Here is a 21225-nt window from a genome sequence, read left to right as displayed (position 1 = left end):
AGAACTATTTTATAGCAAATTTAATCTAGTTTTAGCATACCAAAAATAATTATTTCGTTTCTATAAACCACAATGATATGATCTTTTTAATTCAACTCAATTTTTGAGGTTATCTTGATAAAACTAAAATTTAAACATTTTTATCTCAAGAGCGAATTGAGATATTACCATGAAATAAAAACCATTTTAAAGCAAATTTAATTAATAATTAATGACAAAAAATCATATCTTCGTTCCTAGAAATTTCGATATTATGATTATTTAAATTAATTTCTGCATATTCAATTTTGACATATTGAGTTCATAAATACCAAATTTGAAAGAATCATATCTCAAAAACTAATTGAGATATCAAGATGATTTAAGAACTATCTCATCGCAAATTTAATCTAGTTTTAGCATGCCAAAAATAATTATTTCGTTTCAATAAACCACAATGATACGATTTTTTTAATTCAACTCTAACTTTTGAGGTTAACTTGATAAAACTAAGATTTAAACGTTTTTATCTCAAAAACGAATTGAGATATTATCATGAAATAAAAACCGTTTTAAAGCAAATTTAATTAATATTTAATGAGATAAAAATTATATCTTCATTCCTATAAATTTCGATGTTATGATAATTTAATTTCTGCATATTCAATTTTGAAATGTCGAGTTCATAAAAACCAAATTTAAAAGGATTATATCTCACAAACTAATTGAGATATCAAGATAATTTAAGAACTATCCTATCGCAAATTTAATCTAGTTTTAGCATGCCAAAAATAATTATTTCGTTGCAATTAACCACAATGATACGATTTTTTTAATTCAACTCAATTTTTAAGGTTATCTTGATAAAACTAAAATTTAAACATTTTTATCTCAAGAACGAATTGAGATATCATCATGAAATAAAAACCATTTTAAAGCAAATTTAATTAATATTTAATGAGATAAAAATCATATCTTCATTCCTATAAATTTCGATGTTATGATAATTTAATTTCTGCATATTCAATTTTGAAATGTCGAGTTCATAAAAACCAAATTTAAAAGGATTATATCTCACAAACTAATTGAGATATCAAGATGATTTAAGAACTATCCTATCGCAAATTTAATCTAGTTTTAGCATGCCAAAAATAATTATTTCGTTGCAATTAACCACAATGATACGATTTTTTTAATTCAACTCAATTTTTAAGGTTATCTTGATAAAACTAAAATTTAAACATTTTTATCTCAAGAACGAATTGAGATATCATCATGAAATAAAAACCATTTTAAAGCAAATTTAATTAATATTTAATGAGATAAAAATCATATCTTCATTCCTATAAATTTCGATGTTATGATAATTTAATTTCTGCATATTCAATTTTGAAATGTCGAGTTCATAAAAACCAAATTTAAAAGGATTATATCTCACAAACTAATTGAGATATCAAGATGATTTAAGAATTATTTTATAGCAAATTTAATCTAGTTTTGGCATACCAAAAATAATTATTTCGTTTCAATAAACCACAATGATACGATTTTTTTAATTCAACCCTAATTTTTGAGGTTATCTCGATAAAACTAAAATTTAAACATTTTTATCTCAAGAACGAATTGAGATATTACCATGAAATAAAAACCATTTTAAAGCAAATTTAATTAATAATTAATGATATAAAAATCATATCTCCGTTCCTATAAATTTCGATATTATGATTATTTAAATTAATTTCTGCATATTCAATTTTGACATATTGAGTTCATAAATACCAAATTTAAAAGAATCATATCTCATAAACTAATTGAGATATCAAGATGATTTAAGAACTATCTTATCGCAAATTTAATCTAGTTTTAGCATACCAAAAATAATTATTTCGTTTTAATAAACCACAATGATACGATTTTTTTAATTCAACTCAATTTTTGGGGTTATCTTGATAAAACTAAAATTTAAACATATTTATCTCAAGAACGAATTGAGATATCATCATGAAATAAAAACCATTTTAAAGCAAATTTAATTAATATTTAATGAGGTTAAAATCATATCTTCGTTCCTATAAATTTCGATGTTATGATAATTTAAGTTAATTTCTGCAAATTCAATTTTGACATTTTGAGTTCATAAATACCAAATTTAAAAGAATCATATCTCAAAAACTAATTGAGATATCAAGATGATTTAAGAACTATCTTATCGCAAATTTAATGTTGTTTTAGCATACCAAAAATAATTATTTCGTTTCTATAAACCACAATGATATGATTTTTTTAATTCAACTCTAATTTTTGAGGTTAACTTGATAAAACTAAAATTTAAACATATTTATCTCAAGAACGAATTGAGATATCATCATGAAATAAAAACCATTTTAAAGCAAATTTAATTAATATTTAATGAGATAAAAACCATATCTTCATTCCAATAAATTTCGATGTTAAGATTATTTAAGTTAATCTCTGCATATTCAATTTTGACATGTTAAGTTCATAAATATCAAATTTAAGAGAATCATATCTTAAAAACTAATTGAGATATCGAGATGATTTAAGAACTATTTTATAGCAAATTTAATCTAGTTTTAGCATGCCAAAAATCATTATTTCGTTTCTATAAATAACAATGATACGATTTTTTAAATTCAACTTTTTGAGGTTGAGTTCATAAAAATACAATTTAAAACATTGTATCTCAAGAACAAATTGAGATATTGGCCCTTTGCTTTAAGCAATCGCTTTTTAGGAAAAGCAATTGCTTCACAAGTGAAAGCTAGCAGTAAAAGCAATGGCTAAATCATCACATGAATAAGATTTTTAAGCAAATGCTGCCGTTCCTACATCTCTATAGCAATTGCTTATTCGAATAGGTCTCAATCTGCAAATTTAGATAGTTCAACTTTTACTACTGTGTTGACGTTAATACAACACCGTGGGTTAAACATCGCTAATTAAACAACATTCCGTGCCATGGCAGATTCTAGTGGAAGTGAGGAATTTAACAGTGATGAAGAAATTGATAAGCAAATCTTAACAAATCACAGGCTCCTCAAATTAATCGAAAAGGAGGCCGTTTTAAACGTGTTAGTGCAGCAATGTAAAGAAATTTTTAATATGTCACAACACTGTGACTTGATGGAGCTGCTAGGTGTGCGACCTGCAATTTTATTATCCAACCTAAGACAGTTTTGCATTATTGGCAAGTTTTATCCAAGTTTGATTTCTCTCATATGTTATACGAGGGACGTTCTCGACAAAAAATGTTATTATAATTTTGCTGTTAATACAGATTTTTCTGTACTGTTTTTAAGAATGCTATATAAGTTAGAATTTTTGAAAATGTGTATATGGCCCTGGCCATTGACAATCTACGCTAGTAAAAATTTCTTTTGCATTACATGTTAACTTGTACGTTAGTACTGGGGTTGGGTTGGTTACATGTGAGCAGTTTATCGCACCGATGGCAATTGGAAAACAATATCTCTCTGACCATAACAGTTTAGCTTCTACAAAACCTTCAGCACTTTCAAAATATTACCTTTTTCCAAAAGTACATTCTTTGCGGAAGTAAATGTCTTACAGACAATACTCTGATGAATACCGAGTTCTTCAGCTACAGAATTTTGAAACCCCGTATCGGATAACTGTCGCAGAAAGATTTTCATCTGCTGTCTGCTCAGTCAAAAAAATAATTTGCTAACCACTCAACATTTTCCCGATCAAACCGATATAACTTTTTGAAAGCATCGTCTCTGCAATTTTTACGTACACTGTATATTTTTCGTTTATGCACATTCACATATTCAGCCATAATTAAAAAGGCTTAAATGAATAGGAACTCACGTGTATGCCGTAGATATTCAAAGTTGCATCTATTTTTTAAGAAAATAATTCGACTAGAAGCAATTTCTGCTCTTTTAAGCAATTTTTCTGTTATGATTTTTTAAAACGTATTATTCATCTTATTTTTTAATCATATTTCTAAATTCAATTCGGAATTTAATTACTTTAAGTCTAAAGTTCAGAACTTAGGTCATCGAATACCAAACATATTGAATTGTATTCGATTAAATAATCCGATGCTTACTATATTGGATTACAAAATGAGAGAGCATTGGGGAGAGTATCTCTGAATATATCAAGGTCACGTAGCGAAATCAGTTCATGATATAGCAAGATTTGGAATTTCATAAGGTTTTTAGTTACCAATTTATTTCTGGGGTTGCATTTAATATTGTTAAAATTGTTTCAAATTAGAAGTTTATAAACACTAAAACATAACACCAATTAATGTATACAATGGCTTTAACGTTATCAAAACCAAATTAGTGTGCTGAATTAAAATGGAATGTAAGCATTACAGTTGCATAATAATAAAGCGTGCACTTGACAGAACTCATTACGCATTCCTGTTAAACAAATAAATGTTGCGTCGAATGAAAACTTTATATTTATATTCCGATGTTAAAGCACGCTACAAACGTTTCTTTGTTTATTCAGAAAATGTATTTTTACTGAACATCAACTAATTTTCACGAAAACAATGAAATTGGAAAATGAGTAATGCATAATCGATGAATGAGTATGTTGACAAAAGTGAAGTTGGTTTATGTAAAACGTACCTCGGTGAAGGACAAAAAGCCGCAAACGCAACTGAAATAAACACGTATCAAATGTGAAATTCAGTCGTGTACATTGTACGGTAGTTGGAGGTAATTAATAGCGCGATGTCAGTTTTTGTCCAACCAGAACAAAGCGCCCCGGGGTTCAAAATAATGCCAAAAAGTTGGGCCCTATATAAAACTAGCGGAGCTTATCGTGAATAATTTTTTTTACCGATAAAATAACGAGTTAACATTCGACTCGGTTAACTCTAATTATAATTACCGTTATTGTTCTCGATATCATAATCGATCCGTATTGATATTATATTGTGTGAGTTATGTTGATAGTCATCTAATAATAGGTGAGATAATTGAGATAATTTGATCGATTATAGCTTGGTATTATTCGCAATATATATCAAATTAATTAAGTTTTTATTTTATAAATCCTTCCCGGAATCAGCATCCATAAGATCTTCATTAGAAAGTGGTTTGCTTAAAAATTTCCGATTTAACATTCCTTTAGCTTCTAGATACTCCGGAGGTGGTATATCCGGATGATTTAACAACCACGTACAAAAAGCTCTTGTAGATCTATTAAAAACGAGTTAATAAAAAAAAATTTAACATAAAATTAATCACCTCAGATGTTCAATTCCACCCCAAACTGCTTCCATGCTTGCAAGTTCTGGTGGGACTCTTTTACAACCAAACCATTTATCGGCGAAATCATCTTTAGGTGGCATTGATCTTAATTCTAAAGGAAGCATTGTTCCAAAAGCACATTGTTTCTCTTTTGTGTTATACGCCTTTAAGTCGCGTGTTAGATGTTTGTGGAGATTAGCTCTAACTGAAGCTTCCGGTAAATCTCTTGATATCGCAATGGTATCAGTAACGGCAGGCATTTCTTTAACTTTTATATAAACCGAATTAGCGGCGTGATAATTAAAACCAATTTGAAACATGCTCATAATGGTTTCTTTATCTAAACTAGAAGTTCCTTCTTCGCTTAACGATTTTAACCAATTATGGAAATTTCGAGCTATCTAAAATCATAATTTTATTAGAATATATGGTTAAAATGATGAAATTAATTTACGCTTTCGGTTATTGCATCTGCTTTTTGAATTAAATTCATTTCGTCTAATCGTAAAGGTGGTATTTCTCTCCAAATTCTTGCGCGTTCAATTTTGGTTTTAAAAAATTTTCGGTAAGGATTATTCGCGGGGGCTGAATTTCTGTGATTATGTTTTTTATTTAGTTTGTTTGATAAATCAAGATTAGGAGTCTCTCTTAAAAATCGATGATTTTTTTTTTAATCGATAGGAAATGAGTCAAAAGAGGCGTTAATGATAAAAAAAAGTGCGGAAAAGTGTAGTACTTACCGAAAAATCACTTTAAAGTTGCGATTTGACGTTTCTTTTTGGAAGTTCAAAGCAATGTTAAAATTGCATTTTCGTATTAAATCCTAACCTGAAATTGTTTAATTTATACTCACGCACAAAATAAAAAGTTATTTTCACTAAACTTATTGAGATTACAACATATTTTCGGATGAAAACCTTATTTCTTAGGCTATCAATGCATAACGACAACTACCTGTCGTTAGATAGAATTGTTTCTACCAAATGTGTGTTAATAGACTTTGTGTTAATAGATTGTGTATGAATTGATCTGTCAAACGACTGAAATATCTTTATATTGTAAATATAAATGATAAATAAGTATAATAGCTTATTTAATAGTACCTTACTTAAGTTAAAATAGTTAATTAATTAAAAATTAATATTAAAAAAGACGTGTACACGGTTACAAAATAATAATAAAAAAATAACCCGTGTGACGATGGCAACAAACTGTGTATTTAACCAAATGACAATTACAACTAACAACACAAGTAATGTTAACCATGACATGTATTTTCGTATTAAATCCTAACCTCAAATTGTTTAATTTATACCCACGCACAAAATAAAAAGTTATTTTCATTTAACTTGTTGAGATTACAACATAACTATTCATAATGACACCTATGTGAAGTTAGCCCCCAATTAGATAGGATTTTACATGTATAGTATTTTGATTATAACATGAGAACCAGTGAACCGATTTCGATAAACAATGTCTCATTCGAAAGCTTAATCTTTGGTCAATACGACAGTGGAAATGCCCGATTCGAAATCTCTTTCGATTTTCGTTATAACGCCAAAATAATGCGAACATACACGAAAATTACACAAAATTGACCTTGTTTAAATGGTGATAACTCGTAAACGATGTACCCGTTAATCAAGATTTATACGTCACTCGATTCGTCATAGTGTCTTCTATCGAAATTACGAGATGCCAGATTTCAATTCTCTCCCGTTAACTTTATACAGCCCTCGGAATGACACCGTCTTCGGCTCGTTTATGCACGTATGAACGCTTACAAGTATAGTCCCTAATATAAAAAAATTAATTTAAACTAAATCGACTATAATTAAAGAACAGTTTGACGGATTTTAATGTTTTATATCTCAATCGAAAGTTTATGTCTGGCTGAATGCTGTAGTCGAAATGCCCGATTCGAAATATTTAAGGATTTTGATTAAAACACAACAAACGAATTAATTAAACACATCAATTATCTCCGTAACTAATTGACCAATTTTAGTCATCAAAATCTCGGTCGAAAGTATGATCTGCAATGAATGCGAAGGTGGAAATGCCCGATTTCAAAATTTACTAATTATGTACAGGGTGGTTCAAATTCGATGTCCGAATAGGCTAACTCGAAAACTATAAGAGTTAGAAAAAAAGTAGCCGACATGTCATGATCTCGTTTTTCGAGAAACTGCTAATGCCGAAAACCTCATAGCGCTATCGTCTTTTGTTTTTCCCCTAGAGACCAAAATTGAAAATATCGTAAAACTAATAAGTGCAATTATCTTGGTTATTATTATAGGTGGAGTATTATAACTACGACATTATATGGACACTTTTTTACAGAGAATTTCATGAAATTGTCAAAAAAAAAATTTCGGTTTTAGATTTTGAGATATAATGAGAATTTTCGTTTTTTTAAATGGAAACAACCACTGATTATTCGCTTATTAAATTCGTTATTTTTTTCTGATTACAAAAATATAGGGTTCGACAGGTCTATTTCTTATTGTTTTAGAATAAAGCTAAAAATAAAGTTTTTTTATAAAATTTCCATCTAGTGTCGTCGAGGAAATTAAATTTACAGTTTCCTGTAAGTTACGGGGCGGTAGGTAAAATCTAAAAAGTTAACAATTAAATACGAAGATAACTTCTAGTATTTAAAAACAAATAATTTTTTAATATGTAACATTCTAACATGTCAAACTTTTCAAAATTTTCGTAATTGATCGTAAAAACAGGATTTTTAAAGTGACACTTCAGAAAATTTTCGAATACAAACAAGTGTTGCTATGTTTATTTGAATTAAAAAAAAAACATAGCGCCATCTATCGATAATTTATTAAGTCATTTAAAAATAATATTAAATCGTAATAAAAAATGTGAAATAATGCAATCTATTCCAACTTTTGTGTAAAACATATATAAATTAAACAGTTCAACAAATATATTTGTTTCAAATATCAGAAATATGTTTTTTTAATTTTTAGTTATAGAACCGTAATTTACAGGAAACTGTAAATTTAATTTCTTCGACGGCACTAAAAGAAAAGTTTATTTTTAGTTTTATTCTAAAACAATAAGAAATAGGCCTGTCAAACCCTATATTTTTGTAATCAGAAAAAAATAACGAATTTATTAAGCGAATAATCAGTGCTTGTTTCCATTTAAAAAAACGAAAATTGTGATAATATCTCAAAATCTAAACCCGACAAAATTTTTTTGACTGCGTCATCAAATTCTCTGTAAAAAAGTGTCCATATAATGCCTTAGTTATAATACTCCACCTATAATAATAACCAAGATAGTTACATTTGCGGGTTTTACGATATTTTCAATTTTGGCCTCTAGCGGAAAAACAAAAGACGATAGCGGTATGAGATTTTCGGCATTAGCAGTTTCTCGAAAAACGAGATCATGACATGTAAGCTACTTTTCTTCTAACTCTTATAGTTTTCGAGTTAGCCTATTCGGACATCGAATTTGAACCACCCTGTACATACAAACATTGAAATGACCCCGCGAGAGATTTCGAGTCGGGCATTTCTACTTTCGTATTGGCCAAAGATTAAGCTTTCGAATGAGATTTTGATTATCGAAATCGACTGACTGGTTTTCTTGTTATAATCAAAATACTATACATGTAAAATCCTAATTGGGGGCTAGAAAAATTTGGAGCTAACCTCGCATAGGTCATAATGACTAAGTGCCTGTCGTTACATAGACTGTGTGTCTATTAACTATGTACAAGAGCGTCGCCAGATAGGAGCAAAGATAGATTCGAAAAAAGAAATTGAATAGAATATAAGATACAAATAGATTCTAAAAATCTATTTGAAATGTTTATAATCTGTTATCGCATTTAAATAGAGAGCATGAGAGTTAAATAAAAATTTGTTATTAAAAGACTTCAAACCACTTAAATATTATAATTAGGATAATTATTAGTTAGTTTAACGTTATTTTAGAACTTAATAACACATATTATTGATGAAAATCCCTTTCGTAGTTACAAAGTTTTTTGCATCAAAAGGTCATAACGTAGGGTGAAATATTCGTCAAATCCTTTGGTCAAATCTGAAAGAGAAGAATAATAAACCTTATTTTGGAGAAATTCAAAAGATTAAGGTAGAAATGCAATTGATGGGTACTTGTGGGTGTGTAATGGGTCATTGTAATCGTTTCGAAAAGGCAACTTTTTTGCATATTTTAAGTTACAAATCCATCGAATAAACTTGGCGTCATGCGAAGAGTAGTATGTCAACATCTGGCCGTACTAAAAGTCATCTCCCAGGGAATCTTGCCAGATATATTTTCCACAAATCGTGCACAGTGAAGAAGCTTGATAAGGCGGCGGAATTTTATCGAATAGCTGCGATTATGTAAGTACGACCCTATGAAGCCAGCTGAGCAACGGGACCTGGAGGAAATCGCAAATGAGTATCCATCCGATAACGAACCGTCTATATATATTCGTCTACTCGGATACACTTGCGTAGCGTCATTGTCATTGTTATAGGTATTTTTTATGTTACACGTGAATTAACAATGTAAGGCCAATGTTTACACAAATATTTGCGTACTTGCCAATTACACCAGTCGTGTGGGACCACCTTAAGAACAGAATAAACAATAGTCATCAATTGTAAAAACAGATTGAGTTCCTATAAATAGTTATTCTTATTTTTATAGCTGGTGTTTATATTTGACTCACACCCTTCTCCATATCTAATCCGACATTTGGGAAATTTTCGCAAGTTTAAATGTAAATTAACCTAACTCAAAATCTAATTTCTACACAAAATTCTTATTTGGGCGATATTACATCAATAAAAGCAAGATTGACGATTTTTACGCAACATAATTTATACTATGTTCAGTGTTTATGTGGTGCTTAGAAATATTGGAATTTTCTTTAGTTTTATGTTTACGAATTCTAGTTTTCAGCCTCCTTCACATTTGTCCGATAGCAACAAACTTGTATCTGTAATTTTTTATCTACTTTCTTAGCTGATATCTTTCTTATTATTAGAGATAATTCGAGATAATAATTAGAGATTCTTTCTCCATCTAAAACCGGTCTTTGTTTGTCGATAAGTTAATACTAAGATCAATCTGTACTTAAACTACAAAGCGGTGGCTCTGTACTTAGATTAAATAGCTTAAAATTACCAAACTTCAAGCCTTTGTGCAATTGTTATCAAACCGAATTTTAAAAAGCTATTATCACACTCGGAAAGAACACTCTTTAAATTATCTTAACCCGGGTTTTCGTTGGTAAATGTCTATCGGCGTCATGCTTAAATCGCCCTTAATATACATCTCTACACGCAAAAACGCTTAATTACTATTCCTTTAAACAAATTTCTTATTTGATAGGCGGAAAACTATAGAAGTATAGATCTATTTTATCTACAATTTTCTGGTCTTTCTAATGGTGTATAACACGCGGCTATCGCTGCTTGGTTATAGAGTTTTTTCCTGGTGATATAAGTAAGTTATTGGTCCCAACAATGTTTAAAAGTAGCTAAAACGTGTGAATTTGGTAATTTTTTGACCAAAAACGTCCTTGTGTAAGTCTATAACTTCATGATATACTTCTATAGTTTTCCTCATATCAAATAAGACAGTTGCGAGGTAGAGCAATTAAACGTTTCTGTATATAGAGATGTATATTAAAGGTGATTTAACCATGATGCTAATAGATATTGACCGACAAAAACCCGGATTAAGATATTTGAAGGAGCGTTCTTTCTGATTGTGAACACAGTTTTTTAAAATTCGGTTTGATAACAATTGCACAAGGGCTTGAAGTTTGGTAATATTAAGCTATTTTACGTACAGAGCGGTGTTCTTCATCTTTTATTGATTTTAATATTAACATATAAGGCAAACGAAGGATTAAGCTTTCGAATGAGATATTGTTTATCGAAATCGGTTCACTGGTTCTCATGTTATAATTAAAATACTATACATGTAAAATTCTGTTTAATTGGGGACTAACTTCACATAGGTGTCATTATGAATAATTATGTTGTAATCTCAACAAGTTTAGTGAAAATAACTTTTTATTTTGTGCGTGGGTATAAATTAAACAATTTGAGGTTAGGATTTAATACAAGAAAATACATGGTTAACTTTGTTTGTGTTGTCACTTATAATTGTCATTTGGTTAAATACACAGTTTGTTGCTATCGTCACACGGATTATTTATTTATTTTTATTTTGTAAGCATGTCTTTTTTAATAACTATTTTAATTTAACTAAACTACTATTAAATAAGCTACTATACTTATTTATCATTTACATTTACAACATAAAGATATTTCAGCTTTCAGTCATTTGACAGATCAATTGATACGCAATCTATTAACACAAAGTCTATTAATACACATTTGGTAGAAACAATTCTATCTAACGACATTTAATTGTCGTTCTGCATCGATAGCCTAAGAAACAAGGTTTTCATCCGAAAATATGTTGTAATCTCAACAAGCTCAGTGAAAATAACTTTTTATTTTGTGCGTGGGTATAAATTAAACAATTTCAGGTTAGGATTTAATACGAAAATGCAATTTTAACATTGCTTTGAACTTCCAAAAAGAAACGTCAAATCGCAACTTTAAAGTGATTTTTCGGTAAGTACTACACTTTTCCGCACTTTTTTTTTATCATTAACGCCTCTTTTGACTCATTTCCTATCGATTAAAAAAAAATCATCGATTTTTAAGAGAGACTCCTAATCTTGAATTATTCCATAATTTCTTTTTACTTACATTCGAGTGTTTTCGGGATATTCATTGTAATCGGTCATTAAAGATTCTTTAGAACCATATCTAGCTGTATCTAAAATCGTTGAGGTTTTGCGGCGAATTTTCCTTTTGGGACCTTTTATCGAGTAACATGGTAAATCTTTAGATACTTTTTGAAATGTTAAGATGTTTTTTAATCTTGGGCTAATTTCGGGAAACATTTCGTCGATGACATCTTCTCTCTCATACGGCATCTATTTTTATATCTTTTTTATTTTATTAAATTAATTTGCTTTGTTACTTACAATTGATACTTCATCCTCCAATCTTTTAAAGGTATTAGTCCACCATAATCGTTGCGATGGATCATTATGTTCATATTTGCTTGATCGTATAGTTCTTGAACAACGAGATTCAGATACAGATGGAGATGAAGATTTGAGAGATACATTTGAGGAGTTGCGATTATTTTCCATACTACTAGTTAAATATAAAACAACGTATTACGCATGTCCATGTAAGTTTTGTCAATACCAGGTTGGTAACCAAAAAATAAGAGGAAACCCAGTTTTCTTTGACAATTATTAATTGCTGTCAGTTGACATGACAAGAACGTTTTAAAACGAAAAGATTCTACTACGATTATATCCCGTATTTTTATGAAAGCAATAAATCTTCATTAACGTCCTGCTGTAGGTTCCTGGCACCTTGTCACGATTTGTCTTTTGTTAGCGCATGACTAAATACCGTTATTCCGGGCCACGTGTTGCTAAGAGGTCGTCATAGAAGCGGAACGGCGATTTGTGTACTGCCAGAAATGCAAATCGCGTTTCTGCTGATGTGATTTATCGCTGGGCAGCACGAGAAACATATTTCAAATCAAATGGACCATCACAACTAAACATTTTTTCCCTAATCAACCATTACACCCCTTTATTTACTCGAGTACTTAGAGCAATTTCCATTACATTTCGGATGATAGTGTTTTAAAAGATAAAGTGGGAGTAATTTGGAGGATTAATGTCTTTGTGGAGAAAAATGTAGGAAAGAAAAATTCGCTTGGATGCGAGAAAATTACGTTATTTGACACTTCCTCTTTACCAGCGATTTTCACAATGAAATTCTCTCCCCATCCGACGTTGGAGGTGTACAACACAGACAGAAGTACAGTCAATACCTGTAGCGACGCACTAATAATCTCCAGCGGCAACGTGCGCTTGTAATCGGCTTTAAAAATCGAAGCGCCCTACATGGATTTTAATTAATGTGGGTTCTACACCATTCCAACATGCTAACGAGATTCCCTGAAACTACACGTAATCTATTACGAACCTAATTTATGTTTACAAACTTCTCTTTATCTACCTAATCGATACACTAGTAAAGTCTAAAACCAATAAATTGGAATGTTAAAAATTGTGACTTAAATAATAAAGTAACTAATAAAATTTTTGCCAAAATGTGTTGAAAGATTTTTTAGTTCATTATATGGACTAAAGGATCTGAAGTCCAATTAGGATATTTGCTGATCAAGTTTTTGGCTTGGATAAGTGTTCATCTGTTGGCGAAAATCATGATTAGATCATGGCTAGAGATAAGTTGGTGAATCAGCGATTGTTTGAAATCTTGACCATTGCTACTCCTCTTTCGTGATCGGTTATATGATCTGTCAGATATACCATGAAATTCAGAACGCCATACTTTAGATTATTGGTATTCCAAAACACGGTTTTCAGCTATTCTGGAATTTGTCCAGTTGTGGTATAAGTAATCAGCTCAGACAGTGTTATTAGTAACTCGATAGTTTTCTTCCAATTAACTTGCTATGACCAAGCTAACAAGTTTTCATCTTCTTGGGTTCTATGTATGGAGTGGTGATTGCTTCCTTTTGATATCCTTTTTGAAAACTTGAATGAGGTTTTCGACGCTGCACCAGTTTCTGATTAATAGGTTGTTTCTGAATTTGAGGCTGGTTTGCAGACTTACTCGTTCAGCAAACCAACATGTTATTCACTGCAGACATTGCAGTCAATGTCAATCGGTACTAATTTTGCTCCTGACAGTTCTGTTTTAGGAGCCTAAAACTGTTTCGCCTTTTCTGTCGATTTGGAATTGGCCATCATTTATTATGTAAAGTATCCTCTTTTTAATGCAAAAAGCCGTTTTGAAAAATCACTTTTAGTTCTTGAGAAATAAACTTTTAAAATAATCGACAATTTTTTCGAATTTTGCAATTTTCGCCGATTAAGTTTTAAAAATTCGTATAAAATCCAGTTCTTGGAATATGAGTATGAAAGTTTCCCAAAGTGTTAATAACAGTGTCCTTTTTCCAATGAACCAACACGTTTTGAAAAATAACTTTTAGTTTTTGAGAAAATAATATTTGAAGTTTTGATAAAATTTTCGATTTCACCGATAATTTTCAAAATTCGCTATAAAATTAATTTCTTGAAGGATCTTTGTGGAAATATCACCAATTATTAATTAAAGTATCCTCTTTTTAATGCAACAAGCCGTTTTGAAAAATCACTTTTAGTTCTTGAAAAATAAATTTTTGAAATGATCGAAAATTTTTTCGATTTTGCAATTTTCGCCGATTAAGTTTTAAAAATTCATATAAAATCCAGTTCTTGGAATATGAGTATGAAAATTTCCCAAAGTGTTAATAAGAGTGTCCTCTTTCCAACGAACCTACACGTTTTGAAAAATAACTTTTAGTTTTTGAGGAAACAATATTTGAAGTTTTGATAAAATTTCCGATTTCATCGATAATTTTCAAAATTCGTTATAAAATTAATTTCTTGAAGGAGCCTTTTGAAAATATCACCAATTATTAATTAAAGTATCCTCTTTTTAATGCAACAAGCCGTTTTGAAAAATCGCTTTTAGTTTTTGAGAAATAAATTTTTGAAATAATCCAAAATTTTTTAGAATTTTTCAATTTTCGCCGATTAAGTTTTAAAAATTCGTATAAAATCCATTTCTTGAAATATGAGTATGAAAATTTCCCAAAGTGTTAATAAGAGTGTCCTTTTTCTAATGAACCAACACGTTTTGAAAAATAACTTTTAGTTTTTGAGAAAACAATATTTGAAGTTTTGATAAAATTTTCGATTTCATCGATAATTTTCAAAATTCGCTATAAAATTAATTTCTTGAAGGATCTTTGTGGAAATATCACCAATTATTAATTAAAGTATCCTCTTTTTAATGCAACAAGCCGTTTTGAAAAATCACTTTTAGTTCTTGAGAAATAAATTTTTGAAATGATCGAAAATTTTTTCGATTTTGCAATTTTCGCCGATTAAGTTTTAAAAATTCATATAAAATCCAGTTCTTGGAATATGAGTATGAAAATTTCCCAAAGTGTTAATAAGAGTGTCCTCTTTCCAACGAACCTACACGTTTTGAAAAATAACTTTTAGTTTTTGAGGAAACAATATTTGAAGTTTTGATAAAATTTCCAATTTCATCGATAATTTTCAAAATTCGTTATAAAATTAATTTCTTGAAGGAGCCTTGTGAAAATATCACCAATTATTAATTAAAGTATCCTCTTTTTAATGCAAAAAGCCGTTTTGAAAAATCACTTTCAGTCCTTGAGAAATAAATTTTTGAAATGATCGAAAATTTTTTCGAATTTTGCAATTTTCGCCGATTAAGTTTTAAAAATTCGTATAAAATCCAGTTCTTGGAATATGAGTATGAAAAATTCCCAAAATGTTAATCAGAGTGTCCTCTTTTCAACGAACCAACACGTTTTGAAAAATAACTTTTAGTTTTTGAGAAAACAATATTTGAAGTTTTGATAAAATTTTCAATTTCATCGATAATTTTCAAAATTTGCTATAAAATTAATTTCTTGAAGGAGCCTTGTGGAAATATCACCAATTATTAATTAAAGTATCCTCTTTTTAATGCAAAAAGCCGTTTTGAAAAATCACTTTCAGTTCTTGAGAAATAAATTTTTGAAATGATCGAAAATTTTTTCGAATTTTGCAATTTTCCCCGATTAAGTTTTAAAAATTCGTATAAAATCCAGTTCTTCGAATATGAATATGAAAAATTCCCAATGTGTTAATAAGAGTGTCCTCTTTCCAATGAACCAACACGTTTTGAAAAATAACTTTTAGTTTTTGAGAAAACAATATTTGCAGTTTTGATAAAATTTTCAATATTGCAATTTTCATCGATAATTTTCAAATTTCGCTATAAAATTAATTTCTTGAAGGATCTTTGTAGAAATATCACCAATTATTAATTAAAGTATCCTCTTTTTAATGCAACCAGCCGTTTTGAAAAATCACTTTCAGTTCTTGAGAAATAAATTTTTGAAATGATCGACCATTTTTTCGAATTTTGCAATGTTCGCAAAACTTTTTTCTGGTGTTGTTTTTAAATTTGTTTTTAAATGCAATTTTCAAATGATTTACATTCACATAACTTGATCATCTAACTAGAAACAAACAAATCACCATTGAGCAATAAGGGTGTTTCAATACAGATAATAATTGCATTAATAATTGGTCTACGAACATTGATAATCAGAATTCATGCAAGAACGAGTTGTGATCGTCCAATATTGATCAATTAAATTTCCTCCCAAAACCGTCATAATTTCTATTAAATAAGCATGACTGGTTTAATAGGTCATCCTAAACTAATATTGTTTTCTCGGAATACGTACTTAATCTCGAATGGAAGAAATAATTTTTGATTTCGTTTTGACTTTTGCATTTCATTTCAGACGTTAATTGAAAGTAATTTGTCGAGGGCGTTGACTTTTCGCAACCCTCCTATCTTTGGATGAACCCCTCCGGATATTACAAGGTGTACCACGCTTGTAATTTCCTATTATTACCATCACCACACCATTCCATGTTATGGTTTGTAATTTCCAACATGACTACCTGAAACTTCGCTTGAATTATTTTACCAATACGCGAATTAAAATCTAATACAAAGCGAGCTTGACGATATATTGGTATTAATATGAAATAGTACTGTAATACTCGGGGTGAATGTAAATTTTGATGGAGTAGAATGGTGGGTTTCCCTTGTTCCTAAACGGCCGATCACAATGCGTAATCTATTGCCCATTGTCGATTTGTTGAGCGCACGTTGTGCTCCTATTTCCGCTATGAATCTATTCGACAGTGAGATTATGCAGAATTCCAAAGTGCCGATATCTTCCATTTATGGCCCCCGCAAGTTGGAGAACCTTCCTTTTACCCTTGTTCTACTTCGAAACCGCAATTTGGATAATTACCCAATCAGCTATCCAGTTCTCTCTTCTTCTGGTTGTTAAGAGCCTATTAAGGTTGCTCTTTCACGCCAACCCAGCCATTTATTGCATCTTTAATCAGAAATCGACAGGCGTAGCCTTTCCTTTTTTTCCGCAATTGAGTTCAATGATAAATGAATTCCTTTTTCAAGATTTGACAAGCAAAATATTACATTTACAAGCTGCGTCCCTTTTTTCATGGCTTTTCGTTTAGTGGTGGGCGAATATATTTTATATTCTCGGGGTCTAAAATGACCTCTTTCACATATTTTTGGATGGTATACGTAACCACCTATTCTGTACCTAACTTCGACGTTAAGTACAGAAGAAGGCCTCTTATAAAGGCAGCTTTTCGGTCGAAGGGTCCTTGTAAAGTTGCCGAACCGCTTTAAATATTTACAAAAGTTAAAGTGAATTCAAAGCGCTCTCTAAACGTCATAAATATTTAATGAGTTGGTTTCAGTCTTTTGGTCACATTTGTTTGAACTTTTCAATTTTACTTATTCAATCTTTGAAATATATCAATTTCTTTTTTATATACACATAAAAAGTTATTTTTGAATCATTTATATCTTTCAAGTCTAAAGTTTCCAAAGGCGACCTTTACACGTTCAGTAATTCGTTCTTATTACGTACTTACATATTACCGCTCGCAATTATAATAAATCCTGAGATAATTACCTACTTAAGAGCCTTGAAATTTCTTGGGGAAACTTCCGAGAGTGCATGAAGTACTGTGACGGTTTCCTACCTTAAATATTTAGGTTCTGGGCTCGATGCAGCGAAGGTAGTTTTAAATAATGGCTTCTTTGTAGGACCATTAGACTAGTTGAATATTACTATGGTTTTACTGTAATGGAGCTTTTAACATTTGGAATGTTTTTGCTTTATTAAAAATTATATTCATTTTAATACATAAATATTATAAGGAAAATTAAAGGTACGATGAAAGAAATTTTAACGGCTGATGATCTTGGTGCAATTATTATCGAAGCTGATAAACCAGAAGCTTGTTGAATGATGTCGTTATTATCAAGTCCATGACGTGGTCGTATTCCCATTGTTTTTCTTAAGAATTCAGTGTAAGCATCAACCCTTGTATACACACCTGGTGTATCGGGCATTCCACAACCAACCCCCGTTGATACAACTCCAATTTGATATCCATTACAAAAAAGAGGCCCCCCCGAGTCTCCTTGACAAGCATCCGTCGCAATTGGTGTTTTTCCAGAAGCATCTCGAGCACAAACCGTCAACATATGCACTTTAGTCGATTGTAACAATGTTGTGCATTCATCGCGATCAATAAGTTGAACAATTCCACATTGACAATGTTCATTCCACCCCGCTTCTTTCGTCGGATCAACTTTGCGTTTAGCTTTGCGAACTCGTTGATGACCAAAACCCACAATCGTTGATCTCGAGCATTTTTTCTTTGCCAACATATCCTCGAACACATTCGTTCCTACCGGCATAGATATCGATACCTTTCTGCCCGTTTTAATAGGATGTTTCAATTTTAACAAACAAATGTCGTTCTCGAGATCTTCTGGGTTATAATTAGGATGGTTATAAACCATATCGATCGGGCTAGATTGCTCGACATCTTCCAACCAAGTACTTTGCCCGAAATGTACCATAAAAAGGTGTAAAAATTTAGGTTTCATCTCTTCGCAACAATGCCCAGCAGTTAAAACCCAATGGTGATCAATTAAAGATCCACCGCAGTATTGAACATTATCTTTTTGAAATGATATCGATGCCAAATGAGAATACTCATCTATTGTGCAATTAGAACCACTAACAACTCGTTCAGATAGGGTTAATATGGTGCTTGAAAGAATCGAATTTTCCTCTTCTTCTTCTTCGTCATTATCATCGGAATTATCTGTTATGTTTGTGGATTGAATCGAAATAGTACATGCGATTAATAATAGTAACATAAAATGACAAAACATGATTATGACACTTTTTTTGACAATTATCTTATGATAGTTTGATATAGATGAGTTGATTATTTTAATCTTATGTTTTTTAAGTGAATGACGGAACTCTTCTTAGGAATTGCTGAATAACGGCTTCATTTTCATTAGATTTTAGACATTTTTGTATCTGGAGCACTACAATCATGAAGTTGACGTTCCAGGAGACGACATCCAATCAAATAAGTCCTTTTTAGTTTCTGGGTAGCAACCAGAACAAGCGTATTAGTCTTGGAGACTCCAAGTGTCGTTATTAGTGATGGAACGGATAGTGATTCTGCGAAAAGCCAGATATCTGGCCATTATGGTTATAATTTCTGGTACATTTCTGAAGTGATACCCTACATTGTCACATTATTGGATATTTGAAAAAAAATGAAATTAATCCATGATACATAATCAAATTTTTTGATGCTGATTTAACTAACGAAACAACTCAAAACAACTAATTTTTCAAAACGTGTTAGTTCGTTGAAAAGAGGACACTTTTATTAACACTTTAGGACATTTTCAAACTCATATTCGAAGAAATGGATATTGTACAAATTTTTAAAACTTCATCGGCGATAATTGTAAAATTCGAAAAAATTGTCCATTATTTCAAAAATTTTTTTCTCCAGAACTGAAAGTAATTTTCTAAAACGGTTTGTTGCATTAAAAAGAGGATACTTTAATTAATAATTAGTGATATTTCCACAAGGATCCTTCAAGAAATTAATTTTATAGCGAATTTTGAAAATTGCAACATCGAAAATTTTATCAAAACGTCAAATACTGATATCTCAAAAATTAAAGGTTATTTTTCAAAACGGGCTGGTTCATTGGAAAGAGGACACTTTTATTAACACTTTGGGAATTTTTCATATTCATATCCCAAGAAGTGGATTTTATACAAATTTTTAAAACTTAATCGGCGAAAATTGCAAAATTCGAAAAAATAGTCGATCATTTCAAAAATGTATTTCTCAAAAACTAAAAGGAATTTTTTAAAACGGCTTGTTGCATTAAAAAGAGGATACTTTAATAAATAATTGATGATATTTCTATATGAATCTTTCAAGAAATTAATTTTATAGCGAATTTTGAAAATTATCGATGAAAATTGTAACATCGAAAATTTTATCAAAACGTCAAATATTGATTTCTCAAAAACTAAAAGTTATTTTTCAAAACGTGTTAGTTCGTTGAAAAGAGGACACTTTTATTAACACTTTGGGAATTTTTCATATTCATATTCCAAGAAGTAGATTTTATACAAATTATTAAAACTTAATCGGCGAAAATTGCAAAATTCGAAAAAATAGTCGATCATTTCAAAAATGTATTTCTCAAAAACTAAAAGCGATTTTTTAAAACGGCTTGTTGCATTAAAAAGAGGATGCTTTAATTAATAATAGGTGATATTTCCACAAGGATCCTGCAATAAATTAATTTTATAGCGAATTTTAAAAATTATCGATGAAAATTGCAACATCGAAAATTTTATCAAACTTCAAATATTGATTTCTCAAAAACTAAAAGTTATTTTTCAAAACGTGTTGGTTCGTTGAAAAGAGGACACTCTTATTAACACTTTGGGAAATTTTCATACTCATATTCCAAGAAGTGGATTTTATACGAATTTTTTAAATTTAATCGGCGAAAATTGCAAAATTCGAAAAAATAGTCGATCATTTCAAAAATGTATTTCTCAAAAACTAAAAGCGATTTTTTAAAACAGCTTGTTGCATTAAAAAGAGGATACTTTAATTAATATTTGGTGATATTTCCACAAGGATCCTTTAAGAAATTAATTTTATAGCCAATTTTGAAAATTATCGATGACCATTGCAACATCGAAAATTTTATCAAAACTTCAAATACTGATTTCTCAAAAATTAATGGTTATTTTTCAAAACGTGTTGGTTCATTGGAAAGAGGACACTTTTATTAACACTTTGGGAATTTTTCATATTCATATTCCAAGAAGT

General features: G+C 30.2%; 2 protein-coding genes across 2 annotated transcripts; both read right to left on the bottom strand.

Annotated features, from left to right (window-relative positions):
* Nucleotides 1-4415: 4415 nt before the first annotated feature.
* LOC111417271 (uncharacterized) lies at nucleotides 4416-13153 on the bottom strand. Its single transcript, XM_023049870.2, has 5 exons — nucleotides 12295-13153; nucleotides 12014-12243; nucleotides 5692-5830; nucleotides 5235-5638; nucleotides 4416-5186 (listed from the first exon to the last, which is right to left on the bottom strand). Exons 1-5 carry the CDS (start codon nucleotides 12463-12465, stop codon nucleotides 5033-5035), a joined length of 1098 nt encoding a protein of 365 aa, XP_022905638.1. The 5' UTR covers nucleotides 12466-13153; the 3' UTR covers nucleotides 4416-5032.
* A 4982-nt stretch (nucleotides 13154-18135) lies between these two features.
* On the bottom strand, nucleotides 18136-19616 carry LOC111421015 (anionic trypsin-2-like). Its single transcript, XM_023054467.2, has one exon. It carries the CDS (start codon nucleotides 19229-19231, stop codon nucleotides 18182-18184), a length of 1050 nt encoding a protein of 349 aa, XP_022910235.2. The 5' UTR covers nucleotides 19232-19616; the 3' UTR covers nucleotides 18136-18181.
* Nucleotides 19617-21225: the final 1609 nt, after the last annotated feature.

Source organism: Onthophagus taurus, chromosome 11 (genome assembly GCF_036711975.1).
Source record: "Onthophagus taurus isolate NC chromosome 11, IU_Otau_3.0, whole genome shotgun sequence".
Classification (NCBI taxonomy): domain Eukaryota; kingdom Metazoa; phylum Arthropoda; class Insecta; order Coleoptera; family Scarabaeidae; genus Onthophagus; species Onthophagus taurus.
Note: the sequence above shows the minus strand (reverse complement) of the source record. Positions and strands in the feature narration are given on the sequence as shown.

Excerpts from the sequence above, each read along its gene's own strand:
- LOC111421015 (XM_023054467.2), bottom strand. The coding sequence starts at position 19,231 with ATGTTTTGTCATTTTATGTTACTATTATTAATCGCATGTACTATTTCG.
- LOC111417271 (XM_023049870.2), bottom strand. The coding sequence starts at position 12,465 with ATGGAAAATAATCGCAACTCCTCAAATGTATCTCTCAAATCTTCATCT. Across the intron at positions 5,831-12,013 it reads TATCCCGAAAACACTCGAAT|AAATTCAGCCCCCGCGAATA; the intron begins GTAAGTAAAAAG and ends ACATAATCACAG. Across the intron at positions 5,639-5,691 it reads CAGATGCAATAACCGAAAGC|ATAGCTCGAAATTTCCATAA; the intron begins GTAAATTAATTT and ends TTATGATTTTAG.